At 42.6% G+C, this 21,613-nt stretch overlaps 1 protein-coding gene across 1 annotated transcript in view; it reads left to right on the forward strand.

The window, feature by feature from the left end:
- The window catches only part of LOC139474177 (choline/ethanolamine transporter flvcr2a-like), a 34,563-nt gene extending 13,447 nt beyond the window's left edge, over positions 1–21,116 (forward strand). Inside the window, exons 2-11 of the mRNA XM_071257073.1 lie at positions 2,157–2,698; positions 7,735–7,876; positions 9,654–9,791; positions 11,058–11,125; positions 11,940–12,043; positions 13,461–13,577; positions 15,025–15,130; positions 15,502–15,613; positions 17,573–17,616; positions 18,427–21,116. Of these exons, the coding sequence (XP_071113174.1) occupies positions 2,157–2,698; positions 7,735–7,876; positions 9,654–9,791; positions 11,058–11,125; positions 11,940–12,043; positions 13,461–13,577; positions 15,025–15,130; positions 15,502–15,613; positions 17,573–17,616; positions 18,427–18,555 (1,502 nt within the window). The 3' untranslated portion in view covers positions 18,556–21,116. The remainder of the gene's footprint in view (positions 1–2,156; positions 2,699–7,734; positions 7,877–9,653; positions 9,792–11,057; positions 11,126–11,939; positions 12,044–13,460; positions 13,578–15,024; positions 15,131–15,501; positions 15,614–17,572; positions 17,617–18,426) is intronic.
- The last annotated feature ends 497 nt before the right edge of the window (positions 21,117–21,613 follow it).

Consider the following 21,613-nt stretch of genomic DNA (forward strand, 5'->3'; position numbering starts at 1 on the left):
GACAACTGCCACACAACGCCTCCGCATGGACCTTGTGATGCTTGTGAACACATGATTGGGAAGACGACGCCATTGTTGCTGCAAAATGGTGCCAAGATCTTGCAAATTCTGTGGTTGGCTCTGGAGAGTGCGCAGACTTCTGCCAAGAGCATCCTAGACGTGTTCGATGGGATTGAGGTCGGGAGACCTTGACGGCCAGTCCATGACGTTGACTCCCGCATTCTGACGGAAATTCCTTGTCAAAATTGCTGTGTGGGGTCTGGCATTGTCGTGTTGGGAGACATGTGCTGCCATAAAAGGCAGAAGTTCTGGTGCCAGTACCTGGTCGCAGTAAGCAGCAGCGTTGAGGTTGCCACGGATGACAAGAAGCCTGGAACGTGCATTGTCACAGAAAGCACCCCACACCATGACACTTCCGCCTCGAAATCTGTCAACTTCTGTCACTGGACGTAACGTTTATGACGGCGCCTCCGTACCCTCGCCCTACCATCAGCAAATCGAAGATTAAATCGGGATTCATCACTGAAGACGACTTGAGTCCATCGTAAGTGTCGATGTGCCCACAATTGACGCTGACGTCTGTGTAATTGAGTCAGAATCGGTCCGCAGTATGGCCGTCGTGCTTGAAGGTGGGCAGTTCTCAGACGGTTTCGAACAGTTTGCGCACTCAGTCTACCCCTAAACAGTACATTTCTGGTTGATGTAGCCGTCAAAAATCGGTTACGGAGGTGACGTAAGACAATCTGACGATCCTCTGCATGTGACGTCACACGTGGTCGACTTGGCCGAGGGCGATCAGCGTGGTACCCGTTTGCTGTAGACGCGTCTGTAAATCATAAACATTCCGTCGACTACAACCTATCGTCCTTGCGACTTCAGCTACGGACGTTCACGTCTGCAACATGCCGATGGCACGTTCACGTTGCACATTTGAAAGGCGTGGCATGACAAATTGCCGTAAAGACTTTTGTTTTCTTGTGTTTTTCTTTTTTTGTTAATGACTGCTAACAAGTATGGCTGAAAACACGTGCGGTACTATGGCCACGTGACCAGTTGCACGTGAAAAAACACTTTTGCCACTATAGTGCTGTGCATATGATTTTGATCGATTCACCTGCACAAAAACGGGTGTTAACTGAAGATAATACGTGGCCATTACTGTTTAAATACACAATAAGGGCCCACAATGATAACTGGTCAAAATGTTAAAATTTTAGGATTGTGAAGTTTTTAATTTGGTTCAGTATAGTTGTAAACACTTGGAAACGAAAAGACAATATGCCCTGTGGTGAAATGTCTATGGGCAGGAATTGTCCTTGAGGTGATATATCTGGATCCCGTTCACGTGATTGGATGATTGGCACCACACATTCCAGCAGATATAAACGTTAACTGCCGGGCACAAGTGTACACCCATGATTGATGGTGGCCCAAACTGAATCCAACAAGGACTGGTTGTTCGACATTGAGGAATTTCATGCGGGTATCATAGCTGTGTTTTCAACCTACACTTTGAAGTGTTTCGGCGACTGTTTTCAACATAGTAACGTTTTGATAACGTTTTGTGGTCAAATCCAATTTTCAAGTGTATTGAATTTCTATTTTTGCCCGGATGAGATTCAATTCAAAATAAAGTCATTCCATTGACTGATTCTGCTTTTTCGTTATTTTATTTGTTTTTGTAATTTCCAACCACGTGGCTTCAGTACTTGTTTCTTGCTGATTAAAGTTCATAACTGAATGATGCACAATGTATAAAACCTCGTTGATACGAATTCCGTGAGAACATGGAACATATGTCGTGTTTTCTATATTTCTAGACACGTGGAAGGCCGATATTGTGCAGTTGTGCAGTTTTATGTCTAGTTTTTAAATCTGTATCGTATTTCATGACGTTTGATCTGAGTTTGAATTTACGACGTGTTGTGTGTTTAAGTGTTCGTATGTATGAGATGCCTATTTTTCATCTTCTTGTTTTGGGGCGGCGGGGTAGCCTGGTGGTTAAAGAGTACACTCGTCACGCCGAAGACCCGGGTTCGATTCCCCACATGGGTACAATGTGTGAAACCCATTCCTGGTGTCAACCGGCGTGATATTGCTGGAATGTTGCTAAAAGCTAAAATACTCACTCACTCACTCACTCACTCATGTTCCAGGTACAGATGACGCACCTCAGGAAAAGGTGCTGCCACAGGACGCAGAAAAATCCGGTCTCCTCATCCAAGCTGATGGATCGACGAAAGTTTATCTCAGACGCTGGCTGATGCTGACCTTGTTCTGCGCCTTCTCCGTAACAACCGCCTACCAGTGGATCCACCTCAACATCATCGCCAACATCGTCATCCGCTACTACAACAGCAGCCTCCCCGGGGACTCTCTGCAACAGGAAGCTGCCGTTGACTGGCTCTCCCTCATCTACATGTTGGTCTACCTCCCCACGATCGTACCAGCCATGATGCTTCTCAACAACAAGGGGCTGCGCGTCAACAACATCGTTGGTAGCCTCCTGAACACCATGGGGGCGTGGTTGAAGGTGGGGGCGCTGGGTCCGGAGCGGTTCCCGGTGTTGATGACAGGCCAGGTTCTATGTGCGATGGCCGAGGTGTTTGTGGTTAGTATTCCCCCTCGGCTGGCGGCTGTCTGGTTCGGACCTGACCAGGTATCTACTGCAACCTCTCTGGGCGTCTTCGGAAATCAGGTAACTACATTTGACGTCACTCGCTAAGATTTTCTGTCCAGATATTAAAACATTTCATTTCAGTTGGGCTACTACAGGAGGTCATGGGTAACCAAAATGCCGATGAATTTGCAGTGCAGAGCTGCGTCCCTTAGCCGTCCCAGGATCCGCTGCCCCAATACACCTTTATGATCCTTTGTTTGACGGGGGGCACGGGTGGCCCAGTCGTCTAAGGCGCCGCGAGTCGCTGTGCAGAGTTGCGTCCCTTGGGCACGCCAGAAACCTATGATTGTGGGTTCGAATCCCGGTTCGCCCCGATTATGTTTCTAGGATGTCAGCACCATACCCGTGCTCGTGGGTTTCACCGGAGTGGTAAACGTCTGACACCTGCATCACTTCGGGCTTTCCTCCCACATTAAGCTGACACGCCGTGATATAACTGCAATACTGTTAAAAGCGGCGTTAAACCCAACTCACTCACTCACTCACTTTGTTTGACTGTACATGTCGACGACCTGCAACTTGTTAAGACATTCCACCCGGAGGACGCAATGGCGCAGTGATATAATTGTTCAAAGTAGCGTTAACACAGAGTCACTAAGCTCTGGTGTCCCTCCGTGTTAGCATGTACGCCTAGATGTTGATGTGCAAAACAACTTTAGCGCCAGGACGATCGTGAGTCTATGTTGAGGTATGGGAGTTACGATCACCTTAGCGTTAAGATCGCTTTGTATAACGGCACCCTGGTTTTAATTCCGAGCACGGAAGTGTCCGTTTCCCAATGCGAAAGGTAGATATTTTGATCAATGAATAGTGTAACATTTGACCAGAAAAATAATTGAGTATTGAAAAATAAAAGCCAACTCACGAGGCTAATGCAATCTAACGGCAAAATACGTATATCAAGTTTGCAGCCTCAAAATCCAGTAGTGAGTGAGTGAATGTGGTTTTACGCCGCTTTTAGCAATATTCCAGGAATATTACGGTGGGGTCGGGGGGTGGGGGGGGGGGGGGGGGGGGGGGGGGGGTGGCACCAGAATTCAAACATTGTACATTGTACATAGTTCAACGAACACATTCTCGAGAAATAGCGTTGTATTTGCTGACTTGGAGGCGGACCTCTGAATGACCGAGCCTGACTTGGAGGCGGTGGAGGTGGACATCTAACTGACTAAGCCTGTTCTTGTAAGCGGACACAGCTCCGACTTGGAGGCGGACATCTGACTGACCGAGCCTGTTCTATTAAGCGCACACAACCCTGACTTGGATGCGGACATCTGACTGACCGAGCTTGTCCTTGTAAGCGGACAGCGGAATGGGCGCTTAAAGTATGGATGGGTGGAATCTGCCACAGAAATGTTTGTAGGCCATGTGCTCATGAGTGCATTACATGTATTCTGGATATATTGTGTTGGTCTGAACGTATTTGAATGGTAGATGTAAGGATCCACTGCTAAAGGAATGTTTGGGCCAGGGCATCAAGTATGTGCGTTATCAAAGTAAACATCGGGGTGTAATGTCTGTGTATGTAGTTTGTATGATACTGTATGTGTGCGTGGTCTGTGTGTGTATGTGGTCTGTGAGTTTGAAACTGTATGTGTATGTGGTCTGTGTGTATGATACTGTATGTGTATGTGGTCTGTGTGTATGATACTGTATGTGTATGTGGTCTGTGTGTATGATACTGTATGTGTATATGGTCTGTGTGTATGTGGTCTGTGTGTATGATACTGTATGTGTATGTGGTCTGTGTGTATGATACTGTATGTGTATGTGGTCTGTGTGTATGTGGTCTGTGTGTATGATACTGTATGTGTATGTGGTCTGTGTGTATGATACTGTATGTGTATGTGGTCTGTGTGTATGATACTGTATGTGTATGTGGTCTGTGTGTATGATACTGTATGTGTATGTGGTTTGTGTGTATGATACTGTATGTGTATGTGGTCTGTGTGTATGATACTGTATCTGTATGTGGTCTGTGTGTATGATACTGTATGTGTATGTGGTCTGTGTGTATGATACTGTATCTGTATGTGGTCTGTGTGTATGATACTGTATGTGTATGTGGTCTGTGTGTATGATACTGTATGTGTATGTGGTCTGTGTGTATGTGGTCTGTGTGTATGATACTGTATCTGTATGTGGTCTGTGTGTATGATACTGTATGTGTATGTGGTCTGTGTGTATGATACTGTATCTGTATGTGGTCTGTGTGTATGATACTGTATGTGTATGTGGTCTGTGTGTATGATACTGTATGTGTATGTGGTCTGTGTGTATGTGGTCTGTGTGTATGATACTGTATCTGTATGTGGTCTGTGTGTATGATACTGTATGTGTATGTGGTCTGTGTGTATGATACTGTATCTGTATGTGGTCTGTGTGTATGATACTGTATGTGTATGTGGTTTGTGTGTATGATACTGTATCTGTATGTGGTCTGTGTGTAGGATACTGTATGTGTATGTGGTCTGTGTGTATGATACTGTATGTGTATGTGGTCTGTGTGTAGGATACTGTATGTGTATGTGGTCTGTGTATGATACTGTATCTGTATGTGGTCTGTGTGTAGGATACTGTATCTGTATGTGGTCTGTGTGTATGTGGTCTGTGTGTATGATACTGTATGTGTATGTGATCTGTGTATGATACTGTATCTGTATGTGGTCTGTGTGTATGTGGTATGTGTGTATGTGGTCTATGTGTATGATACTGTATGTGTATGTGGTCTGTGTGTATGTTACTGTATGTGTGTGGGGTCTGTGTGTATGATACTGTATCTGTATGTGGTCTGTATGTATGATACTGTATGTGTATGTGGTCTGTGTGTATGATACTGTATGTTTGTGTGGTCTGTGTGTATGATACTGTATGTGTATGTGGTCTGTGTATGATACTGTATGTGTATGTGGTCTGTGTGTATGTGGTCTGTGTGTATGATACTGTATGTGTATGTGGTCTGTGTATGATACTGTATCTGTATGTGGCCTGTGTGTATGTGGTCTGTGTGTATGATACTGTATGTGTATGTGGTCTGTGTGTATGATACTGTATCTGTATGTGGTCTGTGTGTATGATACTGTATCTGTATGTGGTCTGTGTGTATGATACTGTATCTGTATGTGGTCTGTGTGTATGATACTGTATCTGTATGTGGTCTGTGTGTATGATACTGTATGTGTATGTGGTCTGTGTGTATGATACTGTATGTGTATGTGGTCTGTGTGTATGATACTGTATGTGTATGTGGTCTGTGTAGGATACTGTATCTGTATGTGGTCTGTGTGTAGGATACTGTATCTGTATGTGGTCTGTGTGTATGTGGTCTGTGTGTATGATACTGTATGTGTATGTGATCTGTGTATGATACTGTATCTGTATGTGGTCTGTGTGTATGTGGTCTGTGTGTATGTGGTCTGTGTGTATGTGGTCTATGTGTATGATACTGTATGTGTATGTGGTCTGTGTGTATGTTACTGTATGTGTGTGGGGTCTGTGTGTATGATACTGTATCTGTATGTGGTCTGTATGTATGATACTGTATGTGTATGTGGTCTGTGTGTATGATACTGTATGTGTGTGGGGTCTGTGTGTATGATACTGTATGTGTATGTGGTCTGTGTATGATACTGTATGTGTATGTGGTCTGTGTGTATGTGGTCTGTGTGTATGATACTGTATGTGTATGTGGTCTGTGTATGATACTGTATCTGTATGTGGTCTGTGTGTATGTGGTCTGTGTGTATGATACTGTATGTGTATGTGGTCTGTGTGTATGATACTGTATCTGTATGTGGTCTGTGTGTATGATACTGTATGTGTATGTGGTTTGTGTGTATGATACTGTATCTGTATGTGGTCTGTGTGTAGGATACTGTATGTGTATGTGGTCTGTGTGTATGATACTGTATGTGTATGTGGTCTGTGTGTAGGATACTGTATCTGTATGTGGTCTGTGTGTATGATACTGTATCTGTATGTGGTCTGTGTGTATGATACTGTATCTGTATGTGGTCTGTGTGTATGTGGTCTGTGTGTATGATACTGTATGTGTATGTGATCTGTGTATGATACTGTATCTGTATGTGGTCTGTGTGTATGATACTGTATGTGTATGTGGTCTGTGTGTATGTTACTGTATGTGTATGTGGTCTGTGTGTATGATACTGTATGTGTATGTGATCTGTGTATGATACTGTATCTGTATGTGGTCTATGTGTATGTTACTGTATGTGTATGTGATCTGTGTATGATACTGTATCTGTATGTGGTCTATGTGTATGTTACTGTATGTGTATGTGGTCTATGTGTATGATACTGTATGTGTATGTGATCTGTGTATGATACTGTATCTGTATGTGGTCTATGTGTATGATACTGTATGTGTATGTGATCTGTGTATGATACTGTATCTGTATGTGGTCTATGTGTATGATACTGTATGTGTATGTGGTCTGTGTGTATGTTACTGTATGTGTGTGGGGTCTGTGTGTATGATACTGTATCTGTATGTGGTCTGTATGTATGATACTGTATGTGTATGTGGTCTGTGTGTATGATACTGTATGTGTGTGGGGTCTGTGTGTATGATACTGTATGTGTATGTGGTCTGTGTGTATGTGGTCTGTGTGTATGATACTGTATGTGTATGTGGTCTGTGTGTATGATACTGTATGTGTATGTGGTCTGTGTGTATGATACTGTATGTGTATGTGGTCTGTGTGTATGATACTGTATGTGTATGTGGTCTGTGTGTATGATACTGTATGTGTTCGTGGTCTGTGTGTAAGATAATGTATGTGTATGTGGTCTGTGTGTATGTGGTCTATGCGTATGCAGTTTTTTTTATTATATGACGAATTGCTGTGCCTAAGACAACTTACATCGCTGAGTGAACGCTCGTTTTGTAGATTTCATACCAATACTATGGGCTAATAGCAGCATCCGTTTTCTCGAACTACGCACAGCTCGACCTGTATCACACGACTTCGAGCTAACTATGTTTCATTGTATCCATGGTGACCAGATACCTAGTGTTTGCACCCTTCTCTCAGATAGGCGTGGCCGTCGGCTTCCTCATCCCTCCCATACTTGTGAACAACTCCCCCAACATCACAGACATCGGCGCCGGGCTCACCGTCATGAACTACGGCACAGCTTCAGTCACCACCGCCATCTTTCTACTCATGCTTGTAGGTGAGCTTAATTTGCCTCCTCTCACTGTCAAGGCTGCCTCCATGGTCTAGTGGGTGGAATGTCTGCTGGGAGAGTGGTAGGTCGGGGGTTCGCTCCCCTGCGGCGTACGCGTCATACCAAAATACTTTAAAAGATGGTACTTGTTGTTACCTTTCCTGAAGCTCGGCACCAAGGGGATGAAACAAGGACTGGTGGGCTCGGGATATGTATGCTGCGGCGTAGTATCTGAGACGTCTAGTACTATAAAACCGGCAACAATTAATACAACAGTTACACCGCACACAAACGCCTGGATGCACGTCGCTATGAATACAATAATCATAAACCCCGTTTCACCTCACCTCCTAAGTGTGTTTTTCTGATATGATGTAAGACATGCGACAACACATTGACATGCATGTACTTACGTGACTGTAAGCATGTCAAACAGGCATATACAGGCACGGGTTTGGCGCCAACTATTACCAGTAGACAAATCTCCTCAGCATACCGATGTTTGTTATGCAATGTTTTCATTTTAAACCACTGATGCTATTACACTGTCAAATTTAACCTTTAGCTGCCGCGAATGAAAGGGCTCGCATAGCTATCTGCATGAAATGTAAGGTGGAAAATATTTTTTTTACATGATAAAAAAATATAAGGTCTTAATATGATGCCACAAACGGAGATCACAAATCGTCCATAGTGCTAAGGCTATCTTCACTTCTATACTTATATTAACATATTGAGGTACGACAGTCGTAGCGCTAAGGTCGCTTTGTGAAACGGGCCCTGGGGTTCTCGTGACACTCTACCGGATATCGGTGGACGACAATGTTGATGTGCATTTTGAATGTTTGTTGAGATATATAATATTTTGCTTTAAAGGATAACGGTGACAGTGCCTCAGAAGAAGCAAGCTGTTTGTTTACTTCTGTGATTCACATTAATTCTGTTTTTTGTTTACAGCACCATATCAAACGTTTAAAATATGCATTAAAACACGTTTAAAAATGCATGAAAACGCACGCGCGCCCGCACAATACACACACACACACACACACACACACACACACACACACACACACACACATACATACATACATGTATTGTGAACATGTACATGAACTGTGTTCAATCTCACTCCACCTATTTAATTATTACTATATTGTGCCTGAGAGTTATTCATTATTTTACATTTACATGAACCTCAGTGTACACGAATAATAACCCCGAGGTTTATCACAAGGCTTCTACTATTCTGGCTGGGGGTACAAATATTCAAAGCTGTTTAACTACTGTAACTGTCATTATGCTAGAGAATAATTATCTCGTGTTTCATCAATAACGTGATCTGATTGTTCGTCGATGGGCGGGACCTCACTAACTGCTGCATCATAGTTTGGATATTCGTGTATAATTTTTTTATTTTTTTTTATTTCTTATTTTTCATTTTTTTATTGTAGTGAAGGTGACGGTAATTTGGGAACATGGGTGTAATTATATTGAAAGTCTTATTGTTGGGCTTTTGATTGTACGAGTAACAATAGGGAGAATAGACCTGGGTCTATCGGCAGTCACAGCAATTGCCTCAACCATACGTCTCTTGCATTGACACTTTATATTTACGTAACACATGCGCGCTGACTACGATTTTCATGTTGCTAGGTTACCAAGCAGGAATGACGCCAAATGGAATCTGTTTCGGTGGATAATCAAGACTGGTTATTCTCTTGTATTGACACTTTATATTTACGTAACACATGCGCGCTGACTACGATTTGCATGTTGCTAGGTTACCAAGCAGAGCCTGAAATCCCACCCAGCAGAGCCAGGCTATTGGCTCGACACACCAGCCGGCACCAGAACTACAGGCATTCTCTGCACGCGCTCATCACCAACCTCAACTTCATACTTCTTGCTGTATCCTACGGTAATACTTATATAGTGGGCAGTCATTCTATATATGACGGTAACACTATACGTATAAGTACTCGTCAGTAGTCAATGCCTCCTCCGTGTGCGACATACGCTTGCAGTCGGAAAGCGCACGTTAAATCTCCAATATAAGTAAGTAAGTAATGTCTCCTTGTGGATCAAAGATTCTGTGTTTTGGACCTTCCAAACATTTATGTGTCTGTTCGCATGCCAACTTATAAATACTCACCGCCAAAAGAAACGCGTACATGTTGGTTAATATTTGAAGAATTACTCATATTAAAGAGATATTAGATTGGTTCGATGCACAAAAGAACCTAGTGTTATGCTGCGTGACCGACGCTCATTGGTGCATACCATGTGCATACCATGTGCATACCATGTGCATACCATGTGCTGGTTGTGTCTCAGATGAGTGACTCGATATGCACTATTTGTCTCATGCAGTATTAGCGTGTAAAGTTTGGAAATCACGTGAAGCATATCTGATAAGAATAAAGGCACTCTGTCTTAACACTTGACTGACTGTTAGTTTTGTCTTAAATGGTACACATCACACGGAAACATCTCTTCTTAACTTACATACTTCTCTTTCTGTTTCTATGGTTTGCGTTTCTTTTGGCGGTCAGTATAGACCCCTGTGCTGATATTATTGTTGCATAGACTGATCAACACAGAAGGGATAGGTTTGGAAGTGAGTGAGTGTGGTTTTACGCCGCTTTTAGCAATATTCCAGTAATATCACGGCGGGGGACACCAGAAATGGGGTAGCTTTGGGCAGGGGTCTATGGTTAGGCGGAGCTTCTGTAGTTGGGTGGGGTTAATTGCTGGGTAGGAGTCTGAGGCGGGTCATGGGTCTATTGCTTGTCTTGTGTCTATGGCTGAATGGGGGCTTGTGTCTGGGCGGGTCCGTGGCTGAGTCGGGAAATATAGCTGTGCGTGTGTGCACTCGTGTGTATTCTAGTTCGTCTGTGGTTCATATGTTTCATATCTGTTGATAAATTAAATATTCTAGCCAAAGATGTTGCCTAGAGAAGATAAACATATGCTGAAACTTCTTCCACTGAAGCCCATTGTGAGTGTTCTAGCGTGCTCTCTCTCTCTCTCTCTCTCTCTCTCTCTCTCTCTCTCTCTCTCTCTCTCTCTCTCTCTCTCTCTCTCTCTCTCTCTCTCTCTCTCTCTCTCTCTCTCTTTTCTTTGTCCTAACTATTTGTACTGCCTGGCCCATACAGTAGTCTCGCTTGCCTTGGTTGTGTTGCAGGCATCCTGACGGGGGCCTTCTATGCCATCTCCACCCTCCTGAACGGCATCATGCTCTACTACTTCCCGGTACGTCATCAGTGCCAGAGCTTGTCACTCACTCACTAACTCACTCAACCTCCCACCCATCCAGTCACCCACGTCCGATTTACAAAAGACCTACATTTCTACTTTTGTCCCTCTGTTCTTTAACACCATTTAAAACTGAATCAGTAAGGCTGTTTTTTGCCACATATCACTTTTTCCGAGCCATGTGTTCATATCATTTGTCATAAGAATGTTGCAGTATATGTGAATCATATCGCACAGATCTGCACTCGTGGCTAAGCAAGGATAATGTCAACACTGAGGGAGCAGTTATTGTACAGTTTGATTTTTTTTTTAAATCAGATTAGATTGAACTTTAGATTGAAAAAATAATAGATATCACTCACTCACTCAACCATGCATTCACCGACTCACTCACCAACTAACTCAATCATTCACCCACTCACTCCCTCACTCACCCACCCACCCACACTCACTCTCTCACTCACCCGCCCAATTCTCACTTACTCACTCACTCAATCACCCACCTGATTCTCACCCACTCACTCCCTCACTCACCCACCCACCCACACTCACTCTCTCACTCACCCGCCCAATTCTCACTCACTCACTCACTCAATCACCCACCCAATTCTCACTCACTCACTCACTCACTTAACCATGCATTCACCGACTCACTCACCAACCAACTCAATCATTCACCCACTCACTTAACCACTCACTCTCTCACCCACCCACCCACCCACCCACACTCACTCACACACACACTCACTCACTCACCCAATTCTCACTCACTCACTCACCCAATTCTCACTCACTCACTCACTGTTCCCAGGGAGAGGAAGAGAATACTGGGCGTATTGGCCTGACGATCGTCCTCGCCGGTATAGCAGGAGCCATCATGGCGGGGCTGTGGCTGGACAAGACGAAGGCGTTCAAGTATGTAACGTCACTGTGTTTCCGATTTGACCAAAAGGCATGTGGCAAGTGTGATATAGATGAACATTCCTTCATAAAACAATGTTCCGAGATGTCAAATTGGACAGTGGATCTTTTGCATGTTTCCCTTCGGCAAAAAAGGTCGCTGAGGCAACATATAGTTCCTTCAGCTGTTGTGGGAAATCATTGTTATCAAGTCTGCATCTTTCCAAGGCAAGGGCGTTAACTGACTGTAAGTATCCAGTTTCCACCCTTTGCCGAACTAAGCTTGAAATTCTGGGCTCGATCGTAGCGTACAACCAGTAGCTATCACGAGTTGTCTCCCGCTAAGTTGACGGAACACATGTTTTGCAAATCCTGCAATCAACCGAAATCTGCATGGCAGTTTACAATTCCAGCCTAGTTCGACAAGGGTGGAAACTGGACTTTTATAGGCAGTGGACTGCCTTGCCTCGGGAAGATGTCCTTTATGAGACTGCCAACCCCCTTCTGATACGCAGTATTCGGGGTCCATGAAGAGGGTGTTCGGGACTCAGCAGTGGTGTACGCGGGATGCAAAGAAAATCGTAATCTGTTCTCAGATTCAACATTTAAATAAAAATAATTATATTCCAAATATATTCCTTATATATATTTTTTTCAGCAATTTAACCCGAAAAAAACGCACCCTTTTATGAGACAGGAACGTGAGCTATGTTATATGGGTCTGCGTCTGTGATGGCAATTCTACCTTTGTCGAGTGAATTTTGACATGTGCTTTTCGAATTTGTGTTATGTAGTATTTTGGATTCCGCTGGCCAAATGAAAAACATGATGCTATTAGGGACTCAGGGGGTGGGGTGGGTGGTACAATCAAGTATCTCTTTAGATTTACCTTTGTACATGAAGAGGATGTACTTAAGGTCCCAGATTCAGATGGTCATTCCAGATTCAGATGGTTATTCCAGATTCAGATGGTTATTCCAGATTCAGGAGGTTATTCCAGATTCCTGATTCAAATGGTCATTCCAGATTCAGATGGTTATTCCAGATTCAGATGGTTATTCCAGATACAGATGGTTATTCCAGATTCAGATGGCCATTCCAGATTCAGATGGTCATTCCAGATTCAGATGGTTATTCCAGATTCAGGTGGTTATTCCAGATTCAGATGGTTATTCCTGATTCAGATGGTTATTCCAGATTCAGATGGTTATTCCAGATTCAGATGGTTATTCCAGATTCAGATGGTTATTCCAGATTCAGATGGTCAGTTGAAAAAGGATCTGGAATGGTATAGTACAAACCATCAGAGAGTGTCTGATGAAGGCCGGGGCGCCGAGAGCTTGACTGTATTTTATTTAGTTGAATACCCCTTTGTGTATGGACACAAAAGCAGATGTATCATGCTATGCTCTGTCCTTGTTCTGTCCTACAGGTGGACGTCGGTCGGAATCTATGCCCTGTCGCTGGTGGGAATGATAGCGTTCACTGTCATCATCGAATGCGACCTCAACCGCATCTGGATCATCTACCTCGTCGCCGGATTTCTTGGGTAGATATATCTCTAACTTACCATCTTAATGTTTCATTTTGGCATCACCCCGATTACAATTTGTCTTCAGCAACCCATGCTTGTCGAAAGAGGCGACAAACGGGATCTGGTGGTCAGTCTAACTGACATGGTTGATGCATGTGTTCGTATCCCAAAGTTTAAATATATGTATTATGTTTAACTATTGATAGTCACGATATGGCTGAAATATTGCCGATGTGACTTAAAATTTAACTCACTCACTCACTCACTCGTATCCCAAATGCTCAATCAAATGTCAATCACTAGACAGTGACAGTTTGGGACCATCATACAGCTGGAATATGATTTGTCAAAACTATATTTAGTCCTTGAAATACAAATATGTGTCCACAAAATAAAACCTAAACTCCAAATGTAGCCCAGATTAATCGTTCTAGACTTGAGTGGGATTCGTTTTTTTAATATTTTCTCTAGGATCTAGGAGAGACTGTTAGGCTTGCAACATCTATGTCCGATAAACTACTCCCATTGTCCTAGATTCAATGAAATATACTCGTGGCGATTCCGGGTTACAAAAAAGTCCCCGATGTTACGTCTCGTATACACATGTCCTACATTCAGTCCCGTGCATACATGTCCTACATTCAGTCCCGTGTACACATGTCCTACATTCAGTCCCGTGTACACATGTCCTACATTCAGTCCCGTCTATTCATGTCCTACATTCAGTCCCGTGTACACATGTCCTACATTCTGTCCCGTGTACACATGTCCTACGTTCAGTCCCGTGTACACATGTCCTACATTCAGTCCCGTGCATACATGTCCTACATTCAGTCCCGTGTACACATGTCCTACATTCAGTCCCGTGTACACATGTCCTACATTCAGTCCCGTGTACACATGTCCTACATTCAGTCCCGTGTACACATGTCCTACATTCAGTCCCGTGCATACATGTCCTACATTCAGTCCCGTGTACACATGTCCTCCATTCAGTCCCGTGTAAACATGTCCTACATTCAGTCCCGAAAACTTTAAAATGGGGTATACCGAACGATAGTTACGGGTTAACGACTGATTCCTTACAATCTAGACCATCTATTAGCCATTCCAGAAAGTTTTTTGTTCTGGTTTCAAATTTTTAATCGGAATTTATCAAAATATGTTTCGAAGCGAAGTCGCCAATTTGAAATAAGTGCCGTAAAGCACGAGAAAGCTGCCTTCTGTTTGTTCATTCCATTGGTCGGTCAAAGTTCGCGCAAGGTCGGTCTGACGTGACCCGTAATTGGATGTCCTCAAATCTTTGTTCAGCGGTAGCGAGAAGTAAGATCTGATTTTAATGGGATCATGGACCCTAAATATATCGTATTAAGTGTCCATGATGGGATTGCCTGCTTTAGTGAACTCTATCCAACCTCGTCTGTCTGTGTCCTTGATTCAACCCTGTTTCAAAATGTCTTAGATTTTTTATGACTGGCTACCTACCAGTGGGGTACGAATTTGCTGCCGAGATCACCTATCCCGAGTCTGAGGCCACATCGTCCGGCATTTTGACATCTTCAGCAATGGTAAGAGGTTATGTAATAGGATTTCGTCTTCACAATTTCCCTCACAAATCAGATATCCATGCGTTACCACACACGTTCCATTAATTTCCGCACAATCACCATCAGTGTTACCGAACAAACTTCAACAAGTAACACATGATCTTCATCGGTTACCGCACAATCTCTCTCGACCTGTGAAGATGCGGGTAGAGAATAGGTCTTCAACTAACGGGTTCGGGTGGTCAGGCTCGCTGACTTGGTTGATGCATGTCACACAATCTCCTCAGTTAACAAACAACACCGAGTTGCAAGATTACGTTTTCAAATGTTTACAACGTATTAACGATGGTGTTCTTTGGGAGGTTATTGAAATATATTTTGCAATCTTACAGTTCTGTGGAATGATTCTGACACTGGGGATGCGCGCTGTGATGAACCGAGTGAGCATCCTCGCAGCAAATATCACGCTGTGCTCGGTCGTCTTTGTCGGCGTCATTCTAACAGGTAAATTAACACCTTATACACCACGCTGTGCTCGGTCGTCTTTGTCGGCGTCATTCTAACAGGTAAGTTAACACCTTATACATCACGCTGTGCTCGGTCGTCTTTGTCGGCGTCATTCTAACAGGTAAGTTAACACCTTATACACCACACTGTGCTCGGTCGTCTTTGTCGGCGTCATTCTAACAGGTAAATTAACACCTTATACACCACACTGTGCTCTGTCGTCTTTGTTGGCGTCATTCTAACAGGTAAATTAACACCTTATACACCACACTGTTCTCGGTCGTTTGCGTCGGCGTCATTCTAACAGGTACGTTAACACCTTATACACCACACTGTTCTCGGTCGTCTTTGTCGGCGTCATTCTGACAGGTAAATTAACACTTTATACACCACAATATGCTCAGTCGTCTTTGTCGGCGTCATTCTAACAGGTAAGTTAACACCTTATACACCACACTGTGCTCGGTCGTCTTTGTCGGCGTCATTCTAACAGGTAAATTAACACCTTATACATCACGCTGTGCTCGGTCGTCTTTGTCGGCGTCATTCTAACAGGTAAGTTAACACCTTATACACCACACTGTGCTCGGTCGTCTTTTTCGGCGTCATTCTAACAGGTAAATTAACACCTTATACACCACACTGTGCTCTGTCGTCTTTGTCGGCGTCATTCTAACAGGTAAATTAACACCTTATACACCACACTGTTCTCGGTCGTTTGCGTCGGCGTCATTCTGACAGGTAAATTAACACCTTATACACCACACTGTTCTCGGTCGTCTTTGTCGGCGTCATTCTGACAGGTAAATTAACACTTTATACACCACACTATGCTCAGTCGTCTTTGTCGGCGTCATTCTAACAGGTAAGTTAACACCTTATACACCACACTGTGTTCGGTCGTCTTTGTCGGCGCCATTCTATCAGGAAAGTTAACACCTTACACACCACACTGTGCTCGGTCGTATGTGTCGGCGTCATTCTAACAGGTAAATTAACACCTTATACACCACACTGTGCTCGGTCGTCTTTGTCGGCGTCATTCTAACAGGTAAGTTAACACCTTATACACCACACTGTGTTCGGTCGTCTTTGTCGGCGCCATTCTAACAGGTAAGTTAACGCCTTATACACCACACTGTGCTCGGTCGTATGTGTCGGCGTCATTCTAACAGGTAAGTTAACGCCTTATACACCACACTGTGCTCGGTCGTCTTTGTCGGCGTCATTCTAACACATAAGTTAACACCTTATACACCACACTGTGCTCGGTCGTCATTGTCGGCGTCATTCTAACAGGTAAGTTAACACCTTATACACCACACTGTGTTCGGTCGTCTTTGTCGGCGCCATTCTAACAGGTAAGTTAACGCCTTATACACCACACTGTGCTCGGTCGTATGTGTCGGCGTCATTCTAACAGGTAAGTTAACGCCTTATACACCACACTGTGCTCGGTCGTCTTTGTCGGCGTCATTCTAACACATAAGTTAACACCTTATACACCACACTGTGCTCGGTCGTCATTGTCGGCGTCATTCTAACAGGTAAGTTAACACCTTATACACCACACTGTGCTCGGTCGTCTTTGTCGGCGCTTTGCCTAGATGCAACATGTCTTCTATTGTGTTAGTTGTTCATGACGTTACTTCAGAGCATCCATACCTTGACACACACAAAAAAATATTCCGTTAGCTCTTTAACGCCGCATCAGCAATGTGTCAGCTATTCGCGGCGAATCTTATTGTGGAGCTTATTATAGGTAGTTCCTGGGAGTTTCCACTGGACTTTTAGTCAGTCAAGTCCCTCGCCTCGGGAAGATGACATTTTCCCTGATTTGGTGGATTATGATATCAAGCTTATCGGACAGGTTTATCGTATTTACCTCACCCTGCAGCATAAGATAACATGGAGGATGAGATTTGTCTCATGAATTCTTCATTCTGTCATGTGTAGCGATGGTTCGTCCGGACTACCGACGTCAAGAGGCAGAAACGCAGGTCAGTATTATCCATAGCCAAAACGTCATTGTACTTTGCCTACTGTAATATTATCAACATATTTTTATGAATTATCAGCAAATGAGAAATATGTTATTATTATTCGTGGCTTATTCAATACATGTCTTTATGTATATCGTTCTTCATTGTTTTTTTACATTTATCGCGTAGCTATCTTATATATAAGAATATAAGATAACTACGCTATATATTGCAAAGAACAATGAAGAACGAAGCGTGGTCTATTACTCTATAAAACATTGTTCGATCATGATGTAATTTCGGGAGATTCGAACACGCGCTCGCAGTTGACGACGTGGCAAAATGGATGACGTTATTTGATAGAAGTGTTTGTTTGTTTGTGTGTTGTTTAACGCCGCACTCAGCAATAATCCAGCTATATGACGGCGGTTTGTAAATAATCGAGTGTCCAGACAGAGAGGTGTCTTGTGTATCCAATGGATGTAGCTGGGCAACGCAGATGAACGATAGCATTCAAAAGTGGGAGAGATATGGCAATCGGTATGGGGAGAAAAGATACAGAAAATCGACGTGAACATTGGGAGAATATCCAGAAAATACCAAACGTAACCCCCTGTTTATGAAATGGACTTGTCCGAGATTGTCTATGTCGGATTGTGTTCATTATTTAAGTACGTGAATGCTTTTGAAGCTTTGCTATATTTAAACCCCCTTAATGAGGTTGAATAAAAAGTTGATCTCACATAAGATATAAAAGATCTCCCACTCGCCTTTTATTTCTTAAATATAACGTTAGGACAATTCACTCATAATTGTTGTTTTCCGCAGGTTGTAGAGAATCTAAACCATATTGAGTTAACGATAGCCCCGCCAGCTAACAGCACAAGGGAGACAACTCTACCTGGCCTAGCAGAGCCTGGCCCAGATGAACAGTTTAATCAGCCTGTGACGCTGTGACCGACAGAGACAGTATTGTTGTGATCGCGGCTGTATGCATGGGGAAATCGGTAGGCCACTGGTCAGGAAATACACTCACAGTACATTGCCACAGTGGGAATAAGACTGCACTTAAAACCAGCATTAACCTGAACATGTATGACCGGATGTGTCTCCATGGAGACTGTTAGGAAGTCACGTGATCTGATCGGCATGAATTGGGTACTATTGTAATTGCTATTGGATTTCATCTTTTTTATTGCCAGAGTTTCACGCTAATTTCACATTTTGTAATGTATACACAAGCCACAACGGTGCGCGAAACCAGAAATAGACTTTTCGCATTGTACCCATGTGCGGAACCACTACACTTCCCTAACGGAGGAAAACACAGATTGTCATATATGTTCAAAACTAATCATTGGCTCTTGTAACATAAAAGTAGTTTTTTTTCTCTGATCTTATTGGTTAAAAAGTGTTGTCGAATGAGCATAACATCACTCTTTTGGTCTCATCACCGTGTATGTATACATTTGTTAATGGAACTATTTTTTTAAATCATCAACATGGAGGAACAGGTGGACATTTTCCCTGACTTCCACATCGGAGATTTCCATGAAATATTGAGCAATGGGATGACGAGACATTTTCTGAGAAAATTTAAGACATTGAAGGTAAATGAGCTTTGCCTTTTTCCATTAATTACACAATCAAATTTTGTTATTAGTATTACTCACAACAGCTGTTAAAGCTGAAACCCGTTCTGAGATGGCCCCTGAACTAGGAAATACAGCCAGCGTTTCCGTAGAACCAGAAGTTCAAGCGTCCAGTGACCGCTCCTGTCCCTTAATGCAAAAGCAGTACAGGACATCGTGGATGGGAACCTCTCTAAATCTACTGGGCGTAATACCTCCTGAAGAATTAAAATTATTATGACGTAAGACATTGAAACATAATAGAATATATAGACACATACCTAAAAGATTCGATCAACATCACCGAGAGTTACCTCCCTTACACCATTTGCCATGATAGCAATGTCAAACGTGACCAATGTGTCATCGCAGAAATTGGCAATACTATAAAGACATTCCGGTCTTTGAAAGGCGTTTATAATGAGACTGACAAAAATGTAAGATTTGAGGCATGTTATGCTGACTGGACGTAGGGAAATTTCATTTGAAAAACGACGCCGTAATAAAAACAAATTAATCCACTTACTGTTACATTTGTACCCTGAACAAGGCAATCCTTTCACTTCCAGAATGTCTTGGTTTCCGAGGTTTTGAACCCAAGTTCAAAGAGCTTCCTGCTTCTCACCTGAATGAGAGACTGGGGTTCTTTTTATGCAGAAATGCTGAGGGAAATCTTTACTCAAAATCGAGTTTTGCAGGGTTGGTGCTGTGTTACAACCCTTAATGTAAAAATTACTCTTAATGTAAATTATTTTACATTAAGGGTTACGCGTTAACTCTTAACTCATCGAATCACGCATTTGGGATATGATGACATGCATCAACAAAGTCAGCAAGTCTGACCACCCTATCCCGTTAGTTGCATTTTACGACAAGCATGGTCGCCCTTTATGGCAAGAATGGGTTGCTGAAGACCTATTCTACTCCGGATCTTCACGGGTCCATTGTACATGAACAGTAGAACCGGTGTGACGCGGGACTATGTGGAGAACGATGTTATTCACCATGTTGAAAGTAATAATTACTTAATATATTTTTTACACAATTTGAGATGGAAAGATATTCATGTGATATATTACTAAATAACTTTGGAAAAACTCTTTTGGAAATGTGTTCAATTCTGAACATACATATTGTGAATGGAAGATTTGGATCTGACTATCAAATCGGTGACTGTACATGCAGCCATGCTAAAATGGATAAAATGTTATAATCCATGTACAGTAATGTAAAGGCTTGTGTTCGTTCAAACAACAGAGTATCTGGTATATTTATTGCTTCATGGGTGTGAGGCAAGGGTGTATGCTTTGTCCCTTTTTGTCTTCAGTTTTTTTAAAAACGAATTGGTTACTGAAATGGAATAAAATTGTCGTTTTGGTGATAAGTTGCATCCGAAATTTATTTATATTTTTCTACTTCTATTTGCGGAAGACCTTATTGTATTTGGCAATACTGTCAACAACGTACAGATGAAGTTAAATATCTTGCATGATGACTGTTGTAAATGGGAAATGCCAGTCAATCTATCGAAAACAAAAATAGTTGTTTTTCAAAAAATAGGGGAGGTTTATCACGTTATGAAAAAATGGTATTATGCTGGAAATGCGTATTGAGTAGTTACTGGACACAGTTATCTTGGCTTGTAGCAATAGATTACCAACAAGTGCTGAATAAAGTGAAAACTAATTATTCGTAATAGAATATATTCTTCCTTCAACTGTGCGCGTTTTCTCAGGAACAAGAAAAAGTAGAGCCATGGAACTTGTGTAAGTGCACTGCACCTTTCATATTCCAACAACCTCTCAACAACGACAACCTGGTCGTTATTTATAGGTTTTCTTTATGGGTTATAACTGACGATTTTGATAAATCTTGGTACAATGGTGTATCTAGAGACACTTTATTTACGTTACTACCTTGCTTCCATGGAAACGGAAAGGATGCCTGCAGAGCTGATTTATCCATATTCAGAGATTTCGTTCAAATTTGGTATTTACATACAATGTATTTCAGGAGTCAGCCGAAAAGGTTTTCTTACCATCATGGCAATATAACTGCGGCATCTGATTGGTCGAAAGTTAGTTGTTCGATTTCGTTAAAAGGGATATATTTAGATATATTTTTGCACACAAAGCACATTTTATTACAATACCAACGGAATGGAGTCCTCTGATTGGTCGAAATTTAGATAGCTAACCCTATTTAAGACTATTTTACCATACTAATAAGTGCTCTTTATGAAACAAGGTGTGGATGATCAGCACAGCATACAGTATTATAACCTCATTCAGAAATCCAAGATGGTCTCACAGTCGTCATATTGTAATTTACAGATCTCAAACATCTAAATGAGTAAATATCTTCAAACATCTAAATGAGTAAAT

Source organism: Haliotis cracherodii, unplaced genomic scaffold (assembly GCF_022045235.1).
Source record: "Haliotis cracherodii isolate W230 unplaced genomic scaffold, xgHalCrac1.p SCAF_3, whole genome shotgun sequence".
NCBI classification, from domain to species: Eukaryota; Metazoa; Mollusca; class Gastropoda; order Lepetellida; family Haliotidae; genus Haliotis; species Haliotis cracherodii.